The following is a 27126-nucleotide window of genomic DNA, read 5'->3' on the forward strand; positions in this document are numbered from 1 at the left end:
GCCTTGAGGGATGAGGTGCCTGCAACATATCCCAGAGGATACACAGAAATCTACACAGGTTTGCAGTTTGGAAGAGCGGACTCTGTAGATACCACCTTTTGGATTAGTTACCTATGGGTGATAGTTGGAGGTTCATAAGGTGACATGAACACCTAGGATAGAATGAAGAGCCCAATGCTAGCAGAATAGACCAAGAAGTCAAGAGACGGACAAGTGCCCACTGGATGGAATGATGAACATGCCGGTGAATTTAGAGTCACCCCAGGAGAGTGGTGAGTGGGAGGTGAGGAAATGGGAGACCATGAAGGGCAGTGAGCTTTCCAGCAATTTGGCCAAGAACACCAGGGTGTGGGGCCAAGGGAGAGCTGGATGGGGACTAGGTCTCCAGCCCTTGGTGGTTCCGGGAACCTGGCCAAGGCCTGTGCAGGGAAGCCTATCTACCTTCCTTAACCTCCGAGGGCGAGTCATCTTGGCCCAGCCCACTTCCCATAAGAGCCCTGGGTGGAGTTAGGAAAGTCATCTCTAACCCTGGGTGAGGCTGAAGGCTCAAGATGGGAGGGTCACCCCAACTCCCAATGATAAATCCTTACATGACCAGGGTGAACCCCTGACCCTAATAGTTCGTTGCCCCCAATTTCCCAAGGCAGTGCACTCTGGGAGAAAATAATGTATCTGTTCCCCAAATTTCTGTCTTTAGTGGTCTGACAACACAAGGTGAACAAACTGAAACGGAAGTGCAATAGCAGCACAGAACAACGTGAAGGAATCTTTATGAAGAGAAAGATGGAATCTTTTAGGAAGAGAAAGATGGTTCTAGAGAGAAGGGGCAAACAAGCTGGCTTCGAGAGTCTTTCCCCACTGAACTTCGTGCATCCCCCCTGCACCCCGCCCTTCATTGATTTCCAGTGAGCAGACAGCAAGTCAAACCTTTGTTTTTCACTTTATTGTACAAAAAGAGGGAAAACAAAACTTCTACAGTTGGCCTTAAGCTTAGGCAGACACCTCTAAGACACTCCCTCCCACCTCCCATGATACAAATTCAAGTTGTGGTTGTTGTTGAAACCTACAAAAACACTCCTTAAATATTAGAAAAAAAGGGGAGAGAGTGGGGGGGGGTCCTCCCACTCCGACCATCCCATCCCAGTGCCAAAATGCACTCAGAGTGACCTCTTACAGCACCAACACCCCCATCCCCACAGCCCTGTTCGTACTGTAAGAATTTTCGATTTTTAAAACGGGGAAAAAAAGAAGTGCCCCATTCGAAGTAGTTTTTAAATGAAAACACATTCCACTAAAACACAACAGCACAGGGGCATTCAAACAGGAAAATGGGGTTCTTTGCAGGGGCTCTTGGGAAGAAATAGAACCTATGAACCCCTATATCAGGGTCAGGACAAAGGAAGGGGAGTGGGAGTGGGGAGTATCCTCCCCTAATTCCCCCACCCCCAGCACCACGTCCAAGGCAAAGCAGATTGTCTGCTTTCCTTTGGGAGTGGGACCCACCTTTCCCATCCCACTCCCTGGGTGGATTCCCACTCTTCCTCCACCCCTTGGCTTTCATTCAGAGGGGGAAGGTGGAAAAGCACAAAGCCCCAACTAAATAGATCATTGACATGATTGTAAGGGGGGGGAAGCGCCAAAATTTAATCAAAAAGTAAAAATTTCAATCCACAGAGATAAGGTGGCTTGGCTTATTAAGGGTCCAAGGAATTAGGGTACCAGAAATTTTGAGATGGCCAGGAAGGGTTAGAGGGACAGCTGCAAAAGCAGCCTTTGCAGACCCCTTCCCCAGCTGGGGGTTTGGAGGGGTGGGGAAGGGAGCAGACCTGAGAAATCAAAGGGAATGGGGGTGGGGGGTTCTGGAGGATATAGGGAAAGGCAGGAGGGGGTGTATGTTAAAAGCTTCCAATACATTTCTTGAAGCCCAGTTTCTGAGCCTAAGGTGGCCAGGCAACCTCTCAGGTGAACTGGGAAGGCCTTTCCCACTAAATAAAAGGCTCTTAGGTTCACCCAGTCTGGCCCCCTCCCAACAATGCCCTGCTGGAGACCAGCGGGCTCAGAGTTGCGTGGCCCTGGCCGAGGGAAGCAGCTACAGGAAGCATTAGAGTGGTTTCAGTACCCCCCCCAACTGAATCAGTTACCCGCCCCCCCCCCCAACTGAATCAGAGATTAGGCAAAGCAGAGAATGTGGAGAAAGGGGCTGCCCCAGCCTGTTCCCACCAGGATTAACATCTCCCTGGCCCTCACCAACCCATTCACCAGATTCACAGACTGAGGTGGGCTCCCCCTTCTCTTACACACACGCGCGCACGCACACACACACACACACACACGCCTATGCACACATCCACAGGTGCATCCACGCTATGTACAGGCGACACACACGCGCACACTTTTCCATTCGCATCGAGACCACTTTAAAAAAGTTCCAAACCTACCCCCTAAACCCTCCCTCTCCCAGAAATGACAACAGAGACGGCAGCCGAGATCGGTAGGAAACGTCTCGTTGACAGCTCAGAGCTTAAAAAAAAAAATATATACACATATATAAAAAACACTTCTGCCCCCTCCCCCCGTGAGTGGGTCCAGGCAGCTCCTTCCTGCAGAGGGTAGGGGAGAGGGCTACGGGGCAGCGCCCGTTTTTCTCTGAGGCTCCTGCCCTCCTCCCCCCCACGTTCCCTGCCTCCAGTTCCAATGTAGGGGTCCAGTCGGCAAGCCCCTCTGGGAAGGGAGGGCTCTTCCCCAAGCTTCCACCCTCCCGTGGGTCAGGCAGCAGGCACGGAGGGCCTCACCGAACTCTCTGGGACACCCCCCCCACCCCACTCCCAGGTCCATTGTCCATGACGGAACCGCAAGTGCAGAAGAGGGCTGGGCCGGGCCGGTCCAGTGGTGGCTCAGTCTGATGGGTGCGCTCCCTGGAGGGCCCCCCAGGGCTGGTGTCTCTGAGGCTGCAGAGTCCTGGCCTGGGCTCCTCCAGCCCCTCCCCCGCCAGATTCAAAAAAAAAAAAAAAAAAACAAAAAAACAAAAAGAAAAAGAAAAGAAAGTGGGGGAGGCCGGGGCCGGGGTGGGGGGGGGTGGGGGGGTGGAGCAGGGGACAGAACATGGGGGAGAAACAAAGGTGGTCAGCTGGGGAGGGGAGCCCTGGGTGGGACCGAGCCTCAGTTGGAATCAGAGTCCGAGGAGTCCCCGGAGGAAGAGGAGCTGGAGCTGCTGCCTTCAGACTCATTGTCCTCGTCGTCGTCGTCCTCCTCGTCGTCGTCTTCGTCCTCGTCGTCCTCCTCGTTCTGGGGGGGCAAGGAACGCGGTCACCAGGTGGCCGTCCGGGCAAGGCCCCCCCCCCGGGTCTCCCCCCCCCCGCCCCGCCCCGCCCCCCGTCTCTCCCTCCCCCCCCCCGCCCCGCCCCACCTCTCCCCCGTCTCCCCCCCACCGGGGTCTCTCCCCCCCCCCCCCGCCCCGCGCCGCCACCTGACCTCATCTCCGTCCTCACTCTCGTCCTCGCTGCTCGACTCGGAGGAGTCCCCGCCGTCCTCAGAGGAGTCCCCGTTCTCCTCGTCCTCCTCCTCGTCCTCCTCGTCCTCGTCCTCCTCGTCCTCCTCGTCCTCCTCCTCAGACTCCTGGGAGCGGCGGGGGCACGTCAGTGGTCTCGGCCGCACCCCCCCCCACGCACGGAGGACGCCCCCACCCCGACCCCGTGTGGGAGGGGCTCCTCACCGACTTGGACTGCAGGGCAGTCCGGCTGGACTTGGGGTTTGGGCCTCGCAGCTTGGTCATGCTCTTACGTTTCTGGGGGGGGAAGGAGGGGGACACAGACGAAGGGAGCAGCCGTGAGTTCCACACATCGGGCCCCCCGCCCGGCCCCCCCAGACCCTCCCTTTCCCTGGCGCCGCCCTGCTCCCAGACTCACGTTGGAGATGTACTCTTTATATGCTGCCCGGTCCTGCGGAGACAGACTCTGCGGGAGACAGAAGGGGAGGTAAACGTTGCGACGCCACCCCAGCCGCAGCCGACCGAGCGCCAGGCAGCGGGCCACGCGCTTACATACCACGACCCCATCTTACCCCTGCTGCTCTCCCCGCACCTTGGGTCTCTGCAGACAGCCCCCCCAGGATCCGAGAACGCAGCTCCAATACTACTGCTGGAGACGCCCTGAACCCTTTTCTAGGCTACTACCCCCGCCCTAGGACTATTGGTTTCCGTGTGCCTCCTGTTGTTCTACCCAAGTGGAGGCTCCAGAGTTAGTCCTTCCTCAGCTCAGAGAAGCCCCCACAACCATCACCACAGCTGGGTTATCAACACTCCCACCCCGCAAACCTGGAGCCACAAATGAGGGGGTCTGTGGCTCCCCAAATCTCTGGACCCTTACACCCTGCTATCTCCCAGGGCCCCCAGTTAACCTGCCTGGATAGCTGGGGAACACAGAGGTGACTCTCCCCATGTTACAGATCTGACTGCTCAACCAGGGCGCAGAAGGGGAGCTCAAGAGGCTTAGGGCCAGACCTCCCGTCCCAGCTGGAGGTAGGAAAAGGCAGTCTGATCTGGATTATTCTACTTACTAGCTGCATGACCTTAGGTAGATTACTTAATCTCTCTGAACCTTGGTTTCTTTGATAGCAGTCATTACCCTATAGGCCTGCTCGGACGCTGAATGAAATCATGAATGCAGACCAGCCAGACGATGCCTCCTCCTTCCAAGGATCCCCAGCCCTCTCACCTTGACCCAGAGGTCCAGGTGTACTTTGTACTGCTTCTGCTGTTCCTCTGCCAGTTTTTTGTAGTGCTCCTTCTGGCTCTGGGAGATGCGCTGCCAGCGGCTGCCTATCTCCACCATGCGCTCTTTCAGCGGCAGGTGGTTCAGCTCCCCATTGGACAGCAGCTCCTGGGAGAACTTCTGGTAACCGTTCCTACGAGGTGGGGCGGCGCAGGGAGGGTTAAGACGCCAACCCAGCAACCCTCCGGCCGTGACCCTCCCCACGGCCCGGGTGGGTTCCGGCCCTCTGACTCACATGGGAGGCTTCTTCGGTTCTCCTTGGAACTTCATCTTCTTGGACGAGTTTGCAGCAGCGGGGGGCGCCCGCATCTCACTCAGCTCTCTCTGTGGGGACACCCGGGTCACGCTCGCTCCACTCCTCCACCCGGAAGTACTTCTACCTCCTGCCCCATGCCCTCAGTGCCTTAGAAACCGAGGCAGAGCCGGGGAGCTCACACCTGGGTCAGGCGCCGCCGCTCCGAAGTGCCACCGCCCCCACCTACGGACGTGTAACTGCGGTTCTGAGGAGGCAGGCGGGACATTTGCTCAGGGTCACACAACCAAGGCTGGGGCTCCTGGCTCCACGGCCCACCCACCGAGGAAAGGGTGCTCTGACCCCTGAAGCGCCAGGAGGCGGCCCGGCCCCGCCGAGCCCACCGAGCAGGGCCGCCGAGCCCACTGAGCGCCCCGAGCCCACCGAGCAGGCCCACCGGCCCCACCGGCCGGCCCCACCGAGCCCCTTCTTCCCACCTCATATCGCTTTTGGTCTTCGGCTGCCTTCTTAATCCACATCAGCTTCTCTTTCTTCTCCATGTTGTTCCAGGTCATCTCCATGGCTTTCAAGGCTTTCACCCGGTCATTCTGGAGACAAACAGGGGTGTCAGCTATGGGAGGGGTCACCTGGGGCTGGAGGCGGCCTGCGCGGGCAGGCTGTGGAACAGCCCCTCTCAGGCTCCCTGCCACCTTGAAGCGGGCCAGGTAGTCCCCGATGACGCTCTGCTGCCAGATCTCCTCAGCTCTCTTGGGTGACTCCGGCAGCTTGCCCCGTTCCTCACGGTCCCCGCCCGGCTTCCTCTCCGACTGGGCCTTCAGCGCCGCCTCCCGGGCCTTGTACTTGGCCTGCGGAGGGATGGCAGGGGCGTCAGGCTTCCGGCCGCCCCCAGAGGGCGCACGCTCCCTGTCCAGCACCGCAAGGCTCCCTCCCTGCCCCCCCCCAACCCCTTGGCCAGGGCGGGGCGGCTCCGAGGCGTGGGCTGGTGCAGATGTCTCCAGCCTGGGGCTCAGCGCGCCGACCAGCTCTGCTCCCTGGGGAGCCCGGGCCCTCCGCTGACAGCTTCCCGCCTTCCGGCTCGCGGAGCTCCCAGCCTCAGCATCTGAGCCCAGGCAGACGGGCGGCTCATGCAGGCCAAGGCTGAGGAAGTGGCAGCTAGCCCCTGGGGGAGGAGCAGCCGGGACCCGGCCCTGGCAGCCCCTGTGGGCCGAGGGAGCCTGACCTTCTTCTTCTCCGACAAGTCATTCCACATGCGGGCCAGAAGCCGGGTCAGCTCGCTCTCCGAGAGCTCGGGCCGCTCCTCTTGCAGCTGCCGCCGCTTCTCCTCAGAGAAGATGAACATGGCTGACACCGGCCGTTTGGGCTTCTCAGAGCCGCCCTGTAGGTGGACAAAGAAGGTCTGGGTCCTGGGGGTGCTGGCGGGGAGCCCCACCTTCCCCCCCACCCCCAGTCAGTTGTGCCCCCTGCGCACCTTGCCCCCTTCCTGCGAGGGCTTCTTGGAGGCTGGGCTGGTGGCTTGCTTCTTGTTGATGCTTAACATCTTCTCCTCCCCGAGGACCCGCTGCTGTTCCTCCTCAGGCAGGCTCTGGTCCGGAGACAAGAGGTGGCATGGGGCTGCGCTCCTGGTTGCCAGCTTGCTCCCAGGGGGTCCAAAGGGCCTTAATCCCAAGGCCCGTGACTGCCCGATGCCCCACCTACAGGAACACTCACCTCTAGGAAACGGAGCAGTTCCACCTCATAGTCTTTCTTTTTCTGGAAAAAGAGGGGGAGTCAGGGTCAGTCTGGGGGTGGACCCGCTGGTTCTCACAGCACAATCAAGATGTCCAGAGCCTGAACAGAGCCTCCACTCCCTCTACAGGCCGTAGACACGAGGCCTGAGGCCATCCGCCTTGAGCAGCCCAGGGGCTAGACCCAGCACACCACCAAGTTTGGAGCAGGGGCCCGAGATCCGTTTGCCCAATAACCAACAGACCCTAGCTGGGGTCAGATCTCCTGCTTCAACTCCCAAGGCCAAGCCTACGCGTCTCCGGAAGGCCTCCTTAGCACAACTTACCTGGTCACACTTCTTGTGGTAGGCATCTTTCTCCTTCTGGGAAAGCAGCTTCCACTGCTGGCTGCACAGGACCATACGTTCGGTGCTGGGCACGTCCTTCATGTTGGCCATCAGCTCGGCGCAGTACAGCGAGTAGCTGTTCCTGTCAGAACCGGCAGGAAAGGAGATGTGGCCTCCCCGAGTGACCAGGGCAGCTGGCTTCCTCAACTTCAGAGCCTGGCCGAGCTCCCTAGATGCCCACTGGCCCACTCACCCCCCCACCCCCACCCCAGGGCAGCGCTCACGGAGGTGGCTTGGTGGGTCGCCCATCAAACTTGTCCTTGAGCTGGCGTTCGGCCTTCGTGAGGGTGGACTTGGTGATGCCCTCCTCACTGATGTTCAGCTCAGGGTGCTTCTGGATATAGTCACGCATAATCTCCTGCAGAGTGAGGTGGGGGGATGGAGGGCAACGGGGTGTGGGGTTAGCCGGGGCCAGGGTGGGGCGGGGAGAGCCGCTGGGGAGGGGAGGCAGGGAGCAAAAGCTGGGGGGTGGCCGTGTGTCTGCTATGTCACACGAGATACGGCGCCCTGCCCTGCCCTAGCCTGAGATCTCATGGGGGGGGGCAGGGAAGGTAGGGGCAGAGGTGAGGGGCCCAGAAGGCCCCTCCCTCAATGGAGGGACAGGGAGTGACCGCCTCCCGCAGAGTGCGGAGGCCAGAGTCAGAGGGCAGAGGCTCTTGAAGAGCCGGATGGGGAGGAGCGCAGCGGAAGCCTAACCTCGTACTCCTTCCGCTGCTCCAGGGCCTTATGAATCCATTTCAGCCTCTTTTTGTCCGAGAGCTGAGACCACTGCTTCCCCAGGGAGTCCTTCACCTCCTTCGTAGTGGCCTGCAAACCAAAAGCCGTCAGACACACACAGGCAGCCAGGGGCAGGGAGAGGGGCGGGGGGAGGGGGGCACAGAGGCCCCCGCCCCCTCAGGCCACAGGAGGTCACATGAGTGTCCCCCACAGGCCAGGAGGGGAAAAGTGGAGAGGCGGGGGTCCCGCCTAGGTGCAAGGGGACAGGCTCACGCACGCACGCACGCACGCACTCGCACGCCAGCTGGCCCAGGCCCTGTCCATGCAGCCCAGCCCTGGGGAGGGGCCTCCTCTCCTGCTCCCCTGCACCGTGCGCGGCCGACCTGGCGCGGCTCCCCCCTGGCCACCACCACGCGCCCTCCCCGTCCCCCCCCCCCGGCCGGACACTCACGTCGGGCCGCACTTTGAGGTACACCTTCTTCTCGTGGGTGTACCACAGCTGCTGGGGGGTTTTGGGCTTCTCGGGGATGTCCGACTTCTTGGCATTCTGGATTAGGTCAGGGTGATCCTCCCTAGCCAGGGTGTGGGGAGCGACAGTCAGCGGGGGCTGGGGGGGTCCTGCCAGGGAGACCCCGGCTAGCTGCCCCACCCACCGAGGCTTGCCGGCCTATCAACTGGGGCCGAGTGGGATGGTGGCTACCTGCCTGTCCCTGCCGTAGAGCATGAGCCACTAGGGTCTACACGTGACCCATCCGTCTTCCATGCCTCACAGATGGCAAGCCCGAGGCTCTGGTCAGGGTTACCCTATCCTGCCACACCCAGTGCCCTGTGGCCCTCCTCTGGGCTCCACTGCCTTACCTGAACCGGGCCAGGTTTCGCTCGAACTCCTGTTTCTCTCTCTGGAAGTCCTGAATATATTTCATCTGGGGGAGGAGGGGATGGGGTCATCCACGACCCAAAGCCTGAGCTATAAAAGCCACTGAGTCTTTGCTATTTTGCCTCCCAGCGGTGACGTGGACAAACCGAGGGTGGCGTGAGCTGGCAGGGGATGGTGGCCTGCCTTCCAGTGGGCTGGGGAGACTCAACCGTAGCCCAGACTGTTGGCTTAGAACCAAACAGTGGGAGCTACTGGGGTCTCCCAGAACACACTCTACATCCTACTCCCTCCTGTTGAGAGGGAGAGTCCCAGAAGCGGGACCCGGCCTCACCCAGTCCCAGTGAGCAGTGACAGGGCTGGGACTCCCCCGGACCCTACCAACCCTACCTCCCCCAGTTTCCCCGACACCGCAAAACTCCCCACGATGAGTCAGGAGGTGGTACAGGCCTTGCCCCTATCATTCCCTCCTCCCATGTCTGCGCCAGCTGGTACTGGTCTCTGCCTCCAAGGTGGCCCACAGGGCCGGGGGGCAGGCTGAGTCCTGCTTTCAAGGCCTGAGGGGAGACGGTGTTGAAGGCACCCAGGGTGAATTCTTGCAACGTAAATGACATATAATAGACTGGTCTCCTGAATTGGATTTTCTTCCCAATCCACTGAGTGGTACCTCCGGTCCCCTGGCTATCCTTCACGTGCCTTCCCCATTCTGAACCCCCTCCTGTCACCTTCGTCCTGGCTCCTAGCCGGCGGGCTCCTCCAGCCCTCCCCCCCCGCCCCCCACTGGCGCTCCTCTGCCTTGGCTTCTCTTCGTTCTCCTCCACCTCCTTCTGTAGGGCTGGCCTCCGCTCCCGCCATCACCCGATTACTTCCCTGTTTTGTTCCTGCCTCTCCATTCTTCACCCTTCCTTTCCCACTGGTCCCTTTCCTCTCCTCCTCGACTGACTACCACTCAACATCCAGCTCTCCTTTCTCCCTTTCCCCCCTGAGTCACAAGAGTCAGCCTTGGAAGGGTCCAGGGGCTCACAGCAACTGAGCTCAACCCCTGCCTCTCCCAGAAGAGGCACCAAGCACAGGAAGAGACAGCCTTACTTTCCCCTGTGATTCCTGCAGAAAACGGGGAACAGAGCCCAGTCCACTGCGCCCGTCTCAGTCCTCCTCACACAGAACAGGAAGTCACGCACAGGGTTCACGCACAGGGTTGGGCTTACCCTCCGCACCTCAGATAAAGACCAGGTCCAGAGAAACGAAGGAACTTACCGCAGGTCACACACAGAGCGATTGAGGGGTAGTCACGAGAACGGGCCCAAGTCTTGGGTCCCCCAGGCCAGCACCCTGTCCACTCTACCGCGCAGTGTCTTAGCCCTCCCTGGTCCTGCGACCCTCGGCCTCTGCCTCCCACACCCTGAGTGTCTGGGTGTCGTGTGTACAGTCTGCTCTGCGACCCCCCCCATCAGAGGAGCCAAGGAGAACTCCACCACTTCCTACCCCGGCTGGGCCTGGGCGGCAGTGGTAGACAGGGGTTTCACCCCGCCAAGCTGGCTCCTTTTCGGGTACAGAACCAAGGGGGCATGTGAGCCTGCAGCCAGAGTGCACGAACCGGGAAGACGGAGGGCTACACACGAGGTGGCGGCCACTGCCGCCTCCTGAGAGCTGGCTGTGTGCGGCTTGGTCTCTTCTTCCCGCAAGTGTGCCCGCTTCTCTCTCCTGCTGCCCCTCGCTGCCCCCTCTCCGTGGCTCCGCCTCGCAGCCCGGCACCCTTGCTGTCCTTCTCCGTCCCCCCCCCCCCCAATCTCGCTCAGGGCCCGGCTGCAAACCTCAGGGAGGGTCCATTTGACCTCACCGTGTGGGACTGGCTCCAACCCTGCCTGGGAGACTGGGGTAACCTCTGCCCAAGGTCAATGATCTCTGACGGCCCGGGACAGCAGGAGGCCACAAGGGACACGGGGCATCCTCGGGCAAACGTGTGCGTGGAGGAAGGAAGCCCACTTCATGTGTGGACGTGGCAGCGAGAAGCGCTCCCGAGTCCTACTCCACTGCCACTAGTGGGGGACCCAGGACACGAGTCCCTCCTGAGCCTCAGTTCTGCGCCCACACAATCAGAATAACCCCTTCTCCAGGGGTTCCCTGTATGGGGACACTGCGTGCATCAGATGAGACCACAGTGGGAAACGTCAGACGATGAACCGCTGGGCCAGCCTGACAGAGCATGTGAGCACAGAAGCCGAGCTGTATGAGAGAACACCGTGGACTGTCTGTGGGGTAAAAGGCCGGACTGAGCACCTGCTGCAGTCCGCGTTACGCCTTCCACAGTGCCTGTACCTGACCATGTGTGGGACTGGGAGGAGGAGATCGAATGTGGCTGCCCGAGGCCCTACACTCTGCTCTGCTGACCCACCCCCACCCCTGATGCCAAGTCCCTCTAAGCCTCCCCCCACAGTTGACCTACACTGCACCAGCTGCTCCCTGCCTTTTCCCTCCTCCCCGTTTCACCCCCCTCCCCCCACCTTCTTCTTCTCCGGCAGCTCCTTGTATTTCTTGGACAGAATCTTGGTCAGGTCCAGGTTGCTCATCTCAGGGTGGAGCTTCGCGTACTTGGCCCGCTTCTCCATGAAAAAGCGGAAATAAGGGGTCAGGGGCTTCTTTGGGAAGTCCGGGTGTTTCTGGAAGGAGGGTCAAGGACACGGTAAAAGTCAGACAGTATCCGTTCTTTGGCCCATTCCTCTCCTACATGTCATGCTCCTCTTCCTGGAAACTCACCTTGAGTTTTTTGCCTTTGTAAGGATTTTTAACATGTTCCTGAGCATCAAGGATCAATTCTGTCAATGTTCGGAACTTCCTCACCTGGAGGAAGACAGGAGGTGAGTGCAAAGGGAAGTTCAGAAAGGGAAACACCACCCCAGAGCATACCCCCCTTTTCCAACGGGTCTCCTCTGTTTTCCACTAGACTGAATTTATCAAAGGGGGAAGGGCAGAGGCCAACAGCCACCACTCAGCCCCTGACACCGAGGCGCTGGCCCATGCCTCTGGCAGAGGACCAGGCAGTCCATACACACCAAAGGACAGCAACAAGGTGACCACCTGACCTCGATGTGTTGTCCATGCCAGCACCTCATTCAATCCCCAGAACAGCTCAGGCGACAGAAGCTCCAAGACGGTAAGTATTCAAGGCCACACAGCTAGAAAGTGGCAGAACTGAGAACTCTAGGCTGGCGCTGTCAACCGTGCCGCCTCCCAAATGCACAAAGGCAACCACATGAGCACCTCGCCTGGTCTCTTTCCTTCCTGTTTATAGACTTCTGTTTCCTCTCCCCCACCAGGAAGGTTGAGGCAGGGGTTCGTGTAGATGTGTCAGGAAAGGGGGGGGGTTCAGTTACCTCGTTAGAAATCTCCACCCATTTGAGCTTGCACATGTCTCCAGAAAAGTCTTTAAATGCTACTTTTTCCCAGTCCATATGTGACTCGGTGGTTTTGAACTTGGAGCTGTCATTGGATGGAAGGTTGTTCTTCATACATTCCAGCAAAGTCAACATGTCTTCCTGAGACCAGCGGTCTGGGGAGGGGTAAGAAAGGCAATCATACCCAGCTCATGCTTTCCCCTCATCTGTTCCCCCGTCCTTAAGTGCTCAATCCTTCTTTCCCAGAGCATCCCAAATCCCTGGTTACCTCCGATCTGAAGGCAAAGACACGACATGACCTAGTCATAAGGGAAAACTGTGACCATATGGATTAGAACAGGAATTCCAGTCCAGACGGCATCATACCTAGAAAGCCAGACTTGAAGTCAGGTCTGGCTTACTTCAAAACTATGATCATTTCTAACATGCCAGACTGCCGCAGGCTACTATTTATTGTGGGGAAGAGAAAGAAATGAAGCTACAGTGATTTGGGGCCTGGTGGGCCAGCAGGGAACTTAATGGGAGAGGGGAGAGAAGAAAGGAGACAGAACACATCTAAATGTGTTGCCAAGTTTAAGCTCTAGGTGGATCCCATAGATGTGCAAGGACTGAGGATGGAGTGTGGGAAGCAGACCTGTGCAGACGTCTCTCTCCTGCACAACTGTAAACTAGTATCAAAGATGTGAGTAATTTGGGGCAAGTAAGGAAAATGGAATGGAAATGGAAGAACCATACAGGACAGCTGGGAGGCAAGACAGACAGGTGGGCAAAGGCTCTCAGGGCCCTGGCTCCAGGGAGAACCCCCAGAATTCTGAGTTGTCTTCTGGGTCCAACTCCCCATGGAGGCCAAAAAAGGGGTCTGAACCAGCTATTTCCAGCCACTGAAATACAGCTCCAATAGGCCTCTCTGGAGGGTAGCAACCCTGGAAAGTAAGCTGGGAGAACAGATATCCAGGGCTGGGAGTCAAAAGGGCTCTTCATTTGCATTTGCATCTGGTAACCTGGGTCAGAGTTTCCACAGGGTGGGTCACATGGGCCAATAATCCTCTCTCCTCTCAGTGTCCCCCAGTCATGGCCAGATGCTCAGCTTCATCCTACCCCATGCCCGCATACACACAGGATCCCTACTGGATGGGGTAGGGTCTAGTTATGGACCTCCTATAGCTTGGAGTCTCAAACCCCCAAAATATCCTCTCCCTCCACCTGCCTGACCAAAAACCTTGTCCTCTGAATAACAATAAGACACCTGAAAAGCCTTCCCAATCCCTTTCTTCTCCCCCCTTCCCCCACATTCCTCATCCTTCCTCCCATTCCAGGACACTGGGTGAGGAGAGGACACACTCTGGCCTGACTGGGAACCCCAGAAAGCAGGCTTGCACAGGCCTCCTTCTCCCTCTCTAACCAAAGAATGGAGTGTGAAAAATACAGCTTATAGCCTCAAGGCCAAATAATTTGGGTTTAGCCAAACTTGACTCATAAAACTGAAGATATCCCCCCTCATCTCAATTCAGAGAATGCAGGCGACGCTTTTCCAAGGGGAGTGGGCCCTGCAGACAGCCATGTGGGAAAAGAGGACATAAGTTAAAGAGCTCCTACCTTGGCCTTTGGGGGCGGCCATTTCCAGGTCTGTGGGGCAGTCAGCTTCTCCGTTCATTCTTTAGCCGTCCAGCCACCTCCTCCAGCCACCTCCTCGGGTCGTGCTGGCCGGGCAACCCGCGGTAAAACCACCTCACCCTTAAGGAGAAACACCAGTCCCCACTCAGGCGGGATGCGAGGTGAGGGACTTTCTATTCCTCCCTCCCCCAAAGGGGAGGGGGGCACAAGTCCACACTCTCGCGGAGGCCCTGCCAAGACCCTAGCAGACCTAATGGGTCGGTGGGTGTGGGAGTGCGCCACCCCCCCCCCCCCGCAGCCCGGCTCCACCGCGTGCGCCCTCCCCTGCCCACGCGAGAGACTGCTCCCAGCTCCCGCGTGCAGCTAGCGCCCGCCCTCCGCCCTCCTTCCCCCACCCCGGCCAAAAAAAAAAAAAAAAAAAAAAAAAAAATCTCCTCCTCCTCTGTGCGCCCGCCCCGGGGAGGCCCCAGGCTGGAGGGCGGGGGAGGAGGAAGGGCGGGTAAAGGGCGCGCGCGACCGCGGAAGCGGGCACGCGCTGCAGTCTCCTCCTCCCGCCTCCCCCCGGCCGGTTCCCCCCGCCTCCGCAACCCGGCGGGGACCCGGACGCAGCGCAGCCGCCGCCAGCCCCGGAGCGCAGCGGCCGCACCGCCCCCGGGGACCGGATCCGGATTCCCGCCGCCCCCCCTCTCGGGCTCCCGACGCCGTCCCCGCCCGCCTCGGCGGGCGAGCAGCCGGAGAGAAGCGGCCTAGCCTGCCCCCCCGCCCCCGAGCCACCCACCCCGGTCAGAGGCGCCGCCACCGCCCAGCCACCCCGACGCGCACGGAGGAGCCCGGCGCAGAGGCGCGACCGCGGCGGGAACCACCGCCTCCCCCCCCGAGCTTGCGGCCCAGCCCCGCCGGCGCCCCCGCCCCGGCCTCCGGGGAGCCGAGCCAAGGAGAGGGCGGGAGGACGGCGGCCGCGAGGCGGGGGCGCAGCGCTCACCGGCCCCGCCGCCCCCTCCGGCGGCCGGCGAGAACTGCGCCTGCCGGCTCGGAGAAGCGCGGGCTCCTGTGCCCGCGGCCGGGGCTCGGCTCGGGCCTCGCTTCCTGCCCTCCCCTCCCCCGGCTCTCAGCGTCCTCTCCAGTGCCCTGGTCCTCCTCCGTCCAGTCCCCTGCCTGGAGGGCGTCCCGGGTTCCCCCCCGGTGTCTACGGCACCCGCGGTTCGCTCCCCGCCGCCTGGCCCCGACCCCGGCGCGCGTCCTCTCAGCCGCCTCGGTTACCCGGCGCAGCGCGGCCTCCGGGCTTCCCGCTCCGGCGGCTCCCTCCCCGGCTCTGAGCGGCGGCGCCCTCCCCCGCTCGGCCGGGCACAGCCGCAGCTCCCTCCCGCGGCGGCAGCGGCTCCTCCTCCGGGCGCGGCGGCGGCGCTGGGGCGGCGGCTGCTGCTGTGGCGGCGGCGGCGGCTGTGGCTGCTGCTGCCTGCTGCTCCTCGCGGCGAAAAGCACAAAGCACAGCGCCCTCCGCCTGCAGGCAGCCCGCCCGCCGCCCGCCCGCCGGCCCCGGCCTCAGCTCGCACACCCCCCGCCGCCGCCGCAGCCTCCGCCGCCGGAGCGGGGAGGAGGAGGGAGAAGGGAGGAGGAGGAGCGGGAGGGGGGGGCGGGAGAAGCGGGGGCAGCGAGCGCGTCCTTCCCCGTAGAGCGCACACCGACCCCCGGGGAGCGAGCGCCAGCCCGCCCGCCTCGCCGGCTCCGCTCCCTCCCACAGCCTGCCCGGGCGGGCTCCGCGGGGGGCAGCTGGGAGGAGGGGCGGGAGCTGGGGGGACCCGGGCGGCCGAGGCGGAGGGAAGGAAGGAGGGGAGGGGGGTGGTGGTGGTAGTGGTGGTGGTGGTGGTGGTGGCGGCGGCGGCGGCTGTTGCTGCTGCTGCTGCTGCTGCTGCTGCCGCCGCCGCCGCCGCCGGGGAGGGGGGGGCCGGGGCAGGGAGACACGCAGCCGCCCGGATGGCGGCGGGGCTCGGAGCCGAGGCGGGCGGGCGGGCGCCGAGAGCGACCTCGCCAGACCCGCGGGTGAACTAGCAAGGTTGGCCGGCGCGGGAGGGAGGGCGCGAGGCGCGGCCGCAGAGGGGGTGCCCGGAGGGCCCCCCGGCGGTCGGGGAGGCTGAGGGGTGCCCGCAGCTCTGCTTCGGAGCTCTCCCCCAAGTCCTCCCAGCTGAGATTCGGGCTTCACGGCAGTCCTCACTTCGCTCCCCTCTCCCGCCTCCTGGAGCGGGCGCTCCGCGCCCACCCTCTTCCCCGGAGCGTGGCCACCGGCTTGGGACGCACGCACGCCCATCGCGGCGCCAGCCTTCGGCGCCCACCTCGCGGTCCCCTTGCTGCCGAACAGAAAACACACGAAACTTAAAAAAAAAAAAAAAAAAAAAACGTACAAAATGCCCTCCCTGCAAATTTAAAAAAAAAAAAAATCCCTTTTGCTCCTTACACCCCGGAAACGGCGAGGGAGCGACGGGCTTCGGCGGAGGAGCCGCGCTGGGAGCCGGTTCAATCCAGCCCGGCATGGCTCCCCAGGCCTGTCCGGGCGCATGGAGATCGGCGCCGCCGCCACTCGCAGCAACCCCTCTCCCCCGAAATCCGCGGAGCCCGGGCTCACTTACCGAGCGTGTGAATGGGAGCGCGGGCCAGGGGCACCGAGGGGTGCGGCGGGCCGAAGAGCGGAGCCGCAGCTCCGCCGCAGCCGACGCCGGGGCAGCGAGTCGCCAGACAAAGCCCGAGATGGCGAAGCGGAGCGACGGCTAATGGCGAGCCCCACGCGCGGCGCTCCGCCCGCCCCGCTCCGCCCGCCCGCCCGCCCGCCTCGGCGCAGCGCAGCGCCGCTCCGAGCGCTCGCCCGTCAGAGCCGCCTCGGCGCCGCCGCCTCCGGGGCCACCCCGGCCTCGCCTGGCCCCTCCGCCTCCTCCGGGCCACTCAGCCTCACCCCCTTCCCTCCCACCGCGATGGGGGCTGCACGAAAATAAAAAAAAAGAAAAAGAAAAAATGCTTTTCTTTCTTTTTTTTCTGGTGGGGGGGCAGGGCGGGTGTGTTGAGACTTTTGGGGTTTTTGCCCCCAGCTCGCACTCACCTGCGGAGCCGCCGGGAGGGCTGGGGGTGGGGGCGCGCGGGGCTGGAGCCGGCGAGCGCGGGTTGAAAGCTAGCCAAGCTCTGCAGCGCCCGACCCGGGCGTAGACGCCGCCGCCGCCAGTCCCCGCAGAGAAATCGTCCTCCTACCCCCGCCTCCATCGCTCTGCGTTTCTCTTCCAATCAGCCGGTCGCTTGGCGGCTCCTCCATTCTCCGGCCAAGCCCGCTGCCTAGAGCGAGCTCCACTCCTCCATCTGCTAGCCCGGCTCCTTGCTCCCCTGCCGGGGCCGGCGAAGCGACGTGGGGCCGGAGGGGGATTTGCGAGGGAACCTGCCTGCTTCCCGCTCCCATTGCTCCCTCCCCGCTGCCTTCTGCCTCCTGCTTCTCTCCTGCGTCTTTCCAACTCTCCCCTGTCGCCACTGGTGTGTGTCTGAGTGTGTGCGCGGTTTTTTTTTTTTTTTATTGCTCTTTGCTTTTGCAACCCTGAAGCCAAAGCGAGGGGGTGGGGGATAAAGGAGGGGGGTGTTACAAAAAAAAAAGGCAAGAAAGAAGCTCTTAGATTTGCAACACATTGAAAAACCGGGGGAGCACCCCGCCTCGCCGGATCTCGGCTCCCCGCGAGGGCCTTCCGGGTTTTAGAGCGAGCCTCTCGTTGTTCTCAAAGCCCCTCACCTCCGCCGGGTTTAGGATCCGAGGTGTCCGAGCAAAAAGTTCTCCCCCTGGGCCGTAGCATGGGGTGTCAGGGTGGGAGTTAGGGGGATTTCTCAAGAAGCAGCAGCCATCCCCCCCTCCCCGGTTTCGGTAGTTGGGCCGGGGTTGGGATAGAGAGCCTAATCCGGGTGGGTCTGCGCGAAGGGGCTTCCGAGGCGAAGTGGGAGCCGGGAGACCGCGCTTCGTGCATGGCCCCCTCGGTCGCTGCCTCCTGTCCCCAGCCAGCTCCCCCTTTAATTTTTTTTTTCTCCCCTCTCCTTTAATCTAATTTCTTCCAACTCCACCTTTGTTGTTACCGGCGTCACGCCCGGACCAGCCAATCCCCGCCATGCAATCAGCTTGTCAAAAAGGCTCGGCCAGCCCTGGGAAAGCAGGCCGCGGGCGCTGCTCCCCCCCCCGTTTCTCCCCCCGGCGGCGGCGGCGGGGAGCCGCGAGGGGAGCCCGGCACCCGGGCCTGGCCGCCCGAGCCGCCGCGGGGCAGCCTTCGCGTAGGCCTCCCGCACCCCACCATCCTGCGGACCGGGGGTCGAAAGGCCCGGGCGGGGACCACCATCCACCCTCCCACTGCCGAGGGCTGCGGTCGTCCGTCTCTGCCTCCCCTCCTCGGAGGAAGGGTTGTCAGGAACGCAGGCAGCCAGAAGACTGAAGAGCGCCTGCTTCCCACAGGCTCGCCTGCGGTCTGGGCCGTCGCTCCCCGGGCAGCGCCATTGCTCCGGGCGCCGGGGGCTCGCAGGCTGCCGGCCTCCCGCCCCACACTGCGTACTGCCCACAGCGCGGCCAGCTGGGTCACCAGCCCCTTTGGACTCTCCCCGGGCACACGGCCTTTTCCATCCTCACTCAACGGCCCCGCTGCTGCTGTAATTCCTCTCGTCTCCTGGGAGAAATGGGATTCCTTTCCCAGGACTTCCACAGCCCACATCTGCCACGTTTTACAAACAGGGAGGAAACCCCGGTCAAGATCTGGTGTGACCGGATTTTTGAGAGGGCTGGGCACGTGGGAGAGGCCGATTTACCTTGTTGCTAATGATGCTTGAGCTAATGGCCCCTCATTTGCGGACCCCGTGCAATGCCCTGTTCGTAATTTTATTTCATCGTTTGGTATTATTTTTGTTAAAGACCCCCCTTCATTGTACAAGTTAAGTCTCCACAAATCCAGCTCTGCCCTTGGAACATACCCAGGGCATTTTGCGTAGGGATCAATCCATCTCAGACTGTACTTAGAGAAGGCAGGGACTGACTTTCTTATTTTGACTGGGAAAGAGCAAAGTGTTTGGAGTCAGAAGTCACAGCTCCCAGCTTCTTAGCTTCCCCACCTTTTTTTTTTTTTTTTAAGATTTTATTTATTTATTTGAGAGACAGAGAGCACAAGAGGGAAGAGGGTCAGAGGGAGAAGCAGACTCCGCGCTGAGCAGGGAGCCCGATGTGGGACTCGATCCCGGGACTCCAGGATCATGACCTGAGCCCAAGGCAGTCGCTTAACCAACTGAGCCAGCCACCCAGGCGCCCGGCTTCCCTACCTTTTTAAACAGTGTGTGTTTGATCAAGTCTCTTAACTTCATCTGATCCTGTTTCCTTGTCTATAGAATGAGAATAGCAATCCTGTGTTCTCTGCTTTCCTCCCAGGGGTTGGAGGGTCAACTGAGAGGATGTATAGAAACTGTAGAATGCTCCACAATGTCAGTTGCCACAATTGAGAAACTTAGATCCCAAGAAAGTTCCAAGTCTTCCACACAGAGATCTGGAGTCCAGGTGTCCTGGATCCTGGCCCTGAGCTTCTTGGCTGGGCCAAGGGGCCTTTCGGTAAAGTGCTCTGGAATAAAACAGGATGAACATGAATCATAAAAATGATTATTATTGATTTTTCATTCCTTGGGCAGCAAAAGTCATGGCTGGCGCTCTTCCCACTTGGAAACCAACTGCCTTGTTTTACATCTATTGCGTCTCTGGTGAGGTCGGGAGTCTAGGACTTGGGCTATGGGCCAGAGCAGGAGGGAATCTGCCCTTGGTCCTTTTTCTTTGCCCCCTCTCCCAATTTACCCTCCCTCCGTTCCAGTTTTCTGCCGTGTACCTTGAAGCAGAGTCTCAGCATTCCACAAGCCCAGCCCAGGCTGGTGACAAGGCATAATCCTAGCTACACACTCTCCACTTGGGCCCAGCCCTTCCCTGGGTTGCCAGTATCCCAGCACCAGCTCACATCAAACCCTGAAGTGTGCCTGGAATGCATTAACCAAAGTGTGGTGCTTGAATTCCTAGTGAACGCGGAGCAATTTATTTATTTATTTATTTATTTATTTATTTATTTATTTATTTATTTGAGGGTATACAGATGAATATGATTTTCAGTTATGTATTTTCACGTGTATTGGAAATGTTCTGTTTTTTAATGTTTATTCAAGATGATGACATAGACTTCTTCCTTTTTTTCCTGAGCTGCTGTCCCTTATTTCTTTTTTACTTTTCTCTTAAAGATTTTATTTATTTGAGAGAGGCGGAGACAGCACTTGTGCACTAGCAGGGGGGAGGGGCAGAGGGGGAGGGAGAAGCAGACTCCCCACTGAGCAGGGAGCCTGATGCGGGGCTTGATCCCAGGACCTCAGGACCCTGGGATCATGATTTGAGCCAAAGGCAGATGCTTAACCAACTGAGCCACCCAGGCGCCCCTATTTTTTCTTTTTTTATAGATAAAAAATAAGAAATAATAAATTTTTCCTTTTTTTACAGATAATAAAGTGCCCACGTTATAAGTTTACTGTTTGATTTTTGTACATGTATACATAGCATATCATTATATATATATATAATGTAATGGCCACCCAGATCAAGGTATGGAATGTTTCTAGCATCTAGCAAACTTACTCAAAGTCAGTATTCCCCTCCAAATGTCACCAGTATTCTGAGCTCCATTGCCATAGAGAGAGAAATTTAGCCTGTTTCTGGAGTTCATATATGTGGAATCGTACGTATGTAATTCCTTTACACCTAGCCTCTTTCATTCAATGTTATGTCAGAGATTAATTTGTGATATTGCATGTAGCTGTGGTTCCTTAATTTTCATCGCTATGTAGTATTCCATTGTATGAATATGTCACACTTTATCCTTTCTAGTTTCCATGGTCATTTGGGATGTATCCAGTGTTTTATTATTAAGAATAAAGCTGCTTCAAACATTCTTGTGCATATCTTTTGGTGGATGTATGTATTCATTCCTCCTGGGTATATTTCTAGGAGTGGAATTCCTGTATCATAGAATATAAATATATTGGACATTAATAATATTTCCAAATGGTGTTGTCAATATTTTTGGATTTTAGCCCTTCTAATAGATGTGTAGTGATAGCTCATTATTTTAATTTGCAATTCCTTAATGGCATATGATGTCAAATATCTTCATATGCTTAGTTGCTCTCTGCAGATCTCTTTTGGTGAGATGTCTGTTCAGACCTTTTGCCCATTTTTCTTTTTTTTTCTTTTTTTTTAACCTTTTGCCCATTTTTCGATCAGGTTGTGCATGTTCTTATTGTTGACTTTTAAGACTTCTTTGTGTATTTTCAATAATAATCTGTTATCAGATATATCTTTTGCAAGTATTTTCTCCCAGTCTGTGGCTTGTCTTCTCATTCTCTTGACATTGTCTTTTGTAGAGCAGAACTTTTTTTTTTTTAAATAAAATGCAGTTTATCAATTATGTCTTTCATGCCTTTGGTATTGTATCTAAAAAATGATTACCACTTCCAAGGTCATCTAGGTTTTCTCTTATGTTATCTTCTGGAGTTTTATACTTTTGTGATTTACATTTAGAGCTATGATCCACTTTGAGTTAATTTTTTGGTGACAGATATCAGGTCTAATTAGATTAATTTTTTTTTTTTTTGCATGTGGATGTCCAGCACCATTTGTTGAAAAGACTATCTTTCCTCCAATGTATTGCTTTTGCTCCTTTGTCAGACAGTTGACTATATTTATGTGGCTCTATTTCTGGGCTCTCTATTATGTTTCATTGATCTGTTTGTCTATTCTTTTGCCAATACCACACTGTCTTGATTACTGTAGCTTTATAGTATGTCTTGAAGTCGAGTAGTATCAGCTTTCCAGTTTTGTTCTTCTCCTTCAATATTGTATTGGCTATTCTAGGTCTTTTTCCTCTCCATATAAACCTTAGAACCAGTTTGTCAATAACCACAGAATAACTTGATGGGATTTTGATTGGGATTGCTTTGAATTTATAGATCAAAATGGCAAGAATGACATCTTAACTATATTGAGCTCTCTGGGGTGCCTGGGTGGCTCAGTGAGTTAAATGTCTGACTTTAGCTCAGGTCGTGATCTCAGGGTCCTGGGATTGGGACTTGTGTTGGGCTCCTCGCTCAGTGGGGAGTCTGCTTGTCTCTCCCTCTCCTTCTGCCCCTTCCCCCATTCATGCTCTGTCTCTCTGCTTCTCTCTCAAATACATACATACCTACATACATACATAAAATCTTTTTAAAAAACCCAAAACAATATTGAGCTTTCCTATCCATGAACATGGAAATCTCTCCATTTAGGTAGTTCTTTGATATCTTTTCTCAGAGTTTTGTAGTTCTCCTCATATGTTCTTATACATATTTTGTTAGATTTATATTTAAGTATTTCACTTTATTTGAGTGTTAATATAAATGAGAATACATTTTAAATTTTAAATTCCTCTTGTTTATTGCTGGTATATAGGAACGTGATTGACTTTTGTATATTAACTTGGTACTACAACCTTGTTATAATCATTTATTAGTTACAGGAGGTTTTTTATTGTTGTTATTGTTAGTTCTTTCAGATTTTCTACATGGATGATCATGTCATCTGCAAACAAAGACATTTTATTTCTTCCTTCCCAATTTGTGTACCTTTTCCTTTGTTTCTCTTCTCCTCTTATTATATTAGCTAGGATTTCCAGTATGATGTGTTTTTTGTTTGTTTGTTTGTTTATGTTTTTTTAAGATTTTATTTATTGATTTGACAGAGAGAGAGAGACACAGCAAGAGAGGGAACACAAGCAGGGGGAGTGGGAGAGGGGGAAGCGGGCTTCTTGCTGAGCAGGGAGCCTTACACGGGACTCAATCCCAGGACCCTGGGATCATGACCTGAGCCGAAGGCAGACACTTAACGACTGAGCCACCCAGTGCCCCTCCAGTATGATGTTGAAAGGCAGTGGCAGGGCGCCTGGGTGACTCAGTTGGTTGAACATCCGAATCTTGGTTTCTGCTCAGGTCATGATCTCAGGGTCCTGAGATAGATCCCTGCATCTGCTCCAGGCTCAGCATGGAGTTTGCTTGAGATTCTCTCCCTCTGCCCCTCCCCTTTCTTGCTCTCTCTCTCTCTCAAATAAATAAATAAATAAAATCTAAAAAAGAAAGAAAGAAAGAAAGAAAGAAAGAAAGAAAGAAAGAAAGAAAGAAAGAAAGAAAGAAAGGAAGGAAGGAAGGAAGGAAGGAAGAAAAGCTCTGACAAGTAGTTACATCCTGCCTTGTTCCAGATCTTAGTGGGAAAGTGAATTTCTCACCATTTTTTTAAAAAAGATTTTATTTATTTATTTAGAGAGAGAGAGAGTGGGGTGGGGGTGGGGGGAAGGAACAGAGGGAGAAGGAGAGAGAAAATCCCAAACAGACTCCCCACTGATCATGGAGTCCGACAACAAGGGGTTCAATCTCACAACCCTGAGATCGCGACCTGAGCCAAAATCATGAGTTGGTTGCTTAACCACCTGAGCCACCCAGGTGCCCAAGTTTCTCACCATTAAGTATGATGTTAACTGTACATTTTTTGTGGATGTTCTTTATCAGATAGAGGGAATTCCTCTCTATTCCTAGTATGCTGAGAGTTTTTATCATGAATGGGTATTAAATTTTGTCAAATGATTTCTCTCATCCATTCCATTAATATGATTATATAATTTTCTTCTTTGGCCTATTGATGTGACAGATTATATTAATTGATTTTTGAATGTTGAACCAGGCTTACATACCTGAAATAAATCCTACTTGGTTGTGGTGTATAATTCTTTTTAATACATTGTGGAATTCAATTAGCTAATATTTTGTTGACAATTTTTGCACCTTTATTTATGAGAGATATTGATCTATGGTTTTCTTATAATCTTTGATTTGGGTATTAGGGTAATTCTGGCTTCACAGAATACATTAGGAAGTATCCCCTCTGCTTCTATCTTCTGGAAGAAATTGTAGAGAATTGGTATAATTTCTTCCTTAAATGTTTGGTAGAAATCAGCAGTGAACACATCTGGGCCTAGTACTTCTTGTTTTGAAAGGTTATTAATTATTGATTCAATTTCTTTAATGGAGATAGGCTTATTCAGGTTGTCCATTTCTTCTTGTGTGAATTTTGGCAGATTGTATCCTTTCAAAGAATTAGTTCATTTCATCCATTTATCAAATTTGTGGAGTTGTTTATAATATTCCTGTATATCCTTTCAATGACCATGAGATCTGTAGTGATGTCCTCTCTTTCATTTCTGATATTAGCCATCTGTGTCTTCTTTTTTTTTTTAGTTAGCCTACCTAGAGATTTACTGATTAAAAAACAAAACAAAACACAACTTTTGGTTTTGTTGATTTTCTCTATTGATTTCTTGTTCTTAATTTCATTGATTTCAGCTCTGATTTTTATTCTTTTTTAAAGATTTATTTATTTATTTATTGGGAGGGAGGGGCAGAGGGAGAGGGAGAGAATCTCAGGCACACTACCCCTTGAGCCCAAGGTGGGGGCTTGACCTCAGGACCCTGAGATCAGAACCTGAGCTGAAACCAAGAGTCAGTCACTCATCTGACTGAGTCACCTGGGCACCCCTCAGCTCTGATTTTTTTTTTAAGATTTTATTTATTTATTTGAGAGAGAGAGAATGAGAGATAGAGAGCACGAGAGGGAAGATGGTCAGAGGGAGAAGCAGACTCCCTGCCGAGCAGGGAGCCCGATGCGGGACTCGATCCTGTGACTCCAGGATCATGACCTGAGCCGAAGGCAGTCGCTTAACTAACTGAGCCACCCAGGTGCCCTGATTTTTATTATTTATTTTCTTCTGCTTAATTTGGATTTAAATGTCTCTTCTCTTTCTTGTTTCCTAAGGTGGAAGCTTAGATTATTGATTTTAGATCTCCTTCTCCTTCTCCTTCTCCTCCTCCTCCTCCTCCTCCTAATCCTCCTCTTCTTCCTCCTCCTCCTCCTTCTCCTTCTTCTCCTTCTCCTTCTCCTTCTCCTTCTTCTTTAAGTAGACTCCATGCCCAACATGGAATGCAGCTTGGGGCTTTAACTCACCACCTTGAGGTCAAGAATCTGATGCTTAGCCAACTGAGATACCCAGGTGCTGCAGATATTTCTTCTTCTCTAATATTTGAATTTGATACTATAAATTTTTCTCTAAGCAATGCTTTTGCTGCATTCTACAAATTTTGATAAGTTGTATTTTCATTTTCATTTAGTTCAAAATATTTAAAAACCTCTCTTGAGATTTCTTCTTTGACCCATGTGTTATTTAAAAGTATGTTGCTTAATCTTGAAAGCTTTTTTTCCCCCCCAGCTATTTTTCTGTTGATTTCTAGTTCAGTTCCATCATGGGCTGAGAGTAGACACTGCACGATTTCTATTCTTTTAAATTTGCTGAAGTGTGGTTTATGGCCCAGAATATGATATATCTTGGTGAATATTCTACATGAGTTTGAGAAGAATGTGTTATCTGCTCTTGTTGGATGAGTAGTGTATGGATGTTAATTATATACAGTTTATTTATTGTGCTGTTGAGTTCAATTATCTCCTTACTGATGCTCTGCCTGCTGGACCTGTCTATTTCTGATAGAAGGATATTAAAGTCTCCAGATATAATACTAGACTGATCTCTTTCTCCTTGTGGATCTATTTGTTTTTGCCTTATATAGTTTGATGCTCGGTTGTCAGGCTCATACACATTAAGTGTTATTATGTTTTCTTGCCCTTCTCCATCCTTGACAATTTTCCTTGTTTCTGAAGTTGATTCAGTCTGAAGTGCATTTCTTATAGATACTGTATGTTGGATCTTGTTTTTTGATCCACTCTGATAATCTTTGTTGTTTAGTTGGTGTATTTAGACCATTGACATTTAAGCTGATCATTGATATACTTGGATTAATATATACCACATTTTTACCATTTTCCATTTGTTTCTATTTTGTCTTCCACACTTTTCTGCTTTTTGTGATTTTAACTATTTTATATGAATCCATTTTCTCTCCTTTTTTATCGTGTCATTTTTTGTCTACTTTTTTTTAGGGGTTGCCCTCGAGTTTACAATACATATTTACAACTAATCCAAGTCTACTTTCAAATAACACTCTACCTCTTCATGGGTACTGCAAGTACCTTGTAATAACAAAATATTCCTAATTCCTCCCACCTATCCCTTGTATCATTGCTGCCATCCATGTCACTTATACAGAGGCATACATAAGTGAACTTCACCATGCTCCTGATTTATTTTCTCCCCTTGGGTGGGACAGGATGGCTACAGGGGGCTGGAGTTGAATATTTCCCTTCCCAGTTAGGTTAGGCTCTGATAAAACCCCAGCAGGTTAGGCTCTGGTAAAATAGTTTCTCCTGGGGCACCTGGGTGGCTCAGTTGGTTAAGCGACTGCCTTCGGCTCGGGTCATGATCCCGGAGTCGCGGGATCGAGTCCCGCAACGGGCTCCCTGCTCAGCAGGGAGTCTGCTTCTCCCTCTGACCCTCTTCCCTCTCGTGCTATCTCTCATTCTCTCTCTCTCAAATAAATAAATAAAATCTTTAAAAAGAAAATAGTTTCTCCTGAGGGCAAACCTAGTAAAGAACAAAATGCGTGCTCACTTCGGCAGCACATATACTAAAATTGGAACGATACAGAGAAGATTAGCATGGCCCCTGCGCAAGGATGACACGCAACTTTGTGAAGCGTTCCATGTTTTTTGAATCACAGACCTGTACCCCTGAAACCAATAATACATTATGTTAATAAAAAAATTAAAATAATAAACAATTTTAAATAAAGAACAAAATGCTCTGGCATATTTCAAAATGGCTCCGTTTCCTCTCCCCCTGCATGAGGGGATTTTTCTCTGATGTTCACTGTGAGGACTGGTGGAGCCCCTGGAGATAAAACTCACAGAGGCTTGGGGTCCCCCTACAACTGGGTCTCCCTGGAGTTTTTACCTCTCAGTTATGTCTACAGGAAGCATCCAGAAATTCGTCAATTATAGCTCAGGTTTTCCTACTCTGGCACTGCTCCCTGTGGAGGTTTTTGGTCAGGTAAGTTGTGATTCTCTGCATCTACCCGTCTGTCTCTTCCGTTTGGGCAGGGACAGTTTGCCCCGTGACCTCACTTCTCTGACAGATCTAAGAAGAGTTGTTGATCTTTCAGTTTCTTCAGCTTTTTACTTGTTGTTAGGATAGAGTGAAGATTTCCAGGCTTCTTATATGCTGGACCGGAATCCAGAAGTCTTTATTACTTTGTTGTTGTTGTTGTTATTGTTTTTGTTTTGTTTTGTTTTTTCCTCTTTGTTATACTATTTAATTTAATGTATTATTTTTCCCGTTTTTAAAAATTGTGGT

At 54.6% G+C, this 27126-nt stretch overlaps 3 protein-coding genes and 1 non-coding gene across 8 annotated transcripts; 2 read left to right on the forward strand and 2 right to left on the reverse strand.

The window, feature by feature from the left end:
- Nucleotides 1–723: 723 nt before the first annotated feature.
- Nucleotides 724–17373, reverse strand: UBTF (upstream binding transcription factor). Of its 5 annotated transcripts, none has more exons than XM_035724373.1 (21): nt 16821–17373; nt 13715–13852; nt 12098–12273; nt 11481–11564; nt 11228–11383; nt 8708–8772; nt 8301–8421; nt 7829–7939; nt 7357–7490; nt 7073–7214; nt 6730–6771; nt 6491–6604; nt 6242–6397; nt 5712–5867; nt 5499–5609; nt 5005–5093; nt 4713–4902; nt 3906–3953; nt 3713–3784; nt 3472–3615; nt 724–3285 (listed from the first exon to the last, which is right to left on the reverse strand). In XM_035724373.1, the coding sequence occupies exons 2-21, from the start codon at nt 13770–13772 to the stop codon at nt 3160–3162; spliced, it is 2295 nt and encodes a 764-aa protein (XP_035580266.1). In that variant the 5' UTR covers nt 13773–13852; nt 16821–17373; the 3' UTR covers nt 724–3159. The 5 variants fall into 5 exon arrangements, with proteins under 5 accessions (XP_035580266.1, XP_035580264.1, XP_035580265.1 ...); XM_035724371.1 differs by lacking the exon at nt 16821–17373 and adding an exon at nt 16357–16493; XM_035724372.1 differs by lacking the exon at nt 16821–17373 and adding an exon at nt 14511–14614.
- LOC118356348 (formin-like protein 5) lies at nt 14942–16091 on the reverse strand. The gene has a single exon (XM_035724375.1). The coding sequence runs from the start codon at nt 16035–16037 to the stop codon at nt 14976–14978; it is 1062 nt and encodes a 353-aa protein (XP_035580268.1). The 5' UTR covers nt 16038–16091; the 3' UTR covers nt 14942–14975.
- LOC113939054 (oleosin-B6-like) lies at nt 15681–16716 on the forward strand. The gene has a single exon (XM_027624656.2). The coding sequence runs from the start codon at nt 16285–16287 to the stop codon at nt 16714–16716; it is 432 nt and encodes a 143-aa protein (XP_027480457.1). The 5' UTR covers nt 15681–16284.
- A 9004-nt stretch (nt 17374–26377) lies between the features above and the next one.
- On the forward strand, nt 26378–26484 carry LOC113908417. Its single transcript, XR_003515482.2, has one exon. It is a non-coding gene; the product is annotated as a U6 spliceosomal RNA (small nuclear RNA).
- The last annotated feature ends 642 nt before the right edge of the window (nt 26485–27126 follow it).

This window comes from Zalophus californianus, chromosome 16 (assembly GCF_009762305.2).
Source record: "Zalophus californianus isolate mZalCal1 chromosome 16, mZalCal1.pri.v2, whole genome shotgun sequence".
Classification (NCBI taxonomy): domain Eukaryota; kingdom Metazoa; phylum Chordata; class Mammalia; order Carnivora; family Otariidae; genus Zalophus; species Zalophus californianus.

What these genes read in the sequence shown, in the direction of transcription:
- UBTF (XM_035724373.1), bottom strand. Translation starts at nt 13,772, where the DNA reads ATGAACGGAGAAGCTGACTGCCCCACAGACCTGGAAATGGCCGCCCCC. An exon ending in AGCAGCGGAAGGAGTACGAG is followed by an intron (nt 7,491 to 7,828) that starts GTTAGGCTTCCG and finishes CTCACTCTGCAG; the next exon opens with GAGATTATGCGTGACTATAT. An exon ending in ACCACAAGAAGTGTGACCAG is followed by an intron (nt 6,772 to 7,072) that starts GTAAGTTGTGCT and finishes CTCTTTTTCCAG; the next exon opens with AAAAAGAAAGACTATGAGGT.
- LOC118356348 (XM_035724375.1), bottom strand. Translation starts at nt 16,037, where the DNA reads ATGGGCGTGCGTGCGTCCCAAGCCGGTGGCCACGCTCCGGGGAAGAGG.
- LOC113939054 (XM_027624656.2), top strand. Translation starts at nt 16,285, where the DNA reads ATGGAGATCGGCGCCGCCGCCACTCGCAGCAACCCCTCTCCCCCGAAA.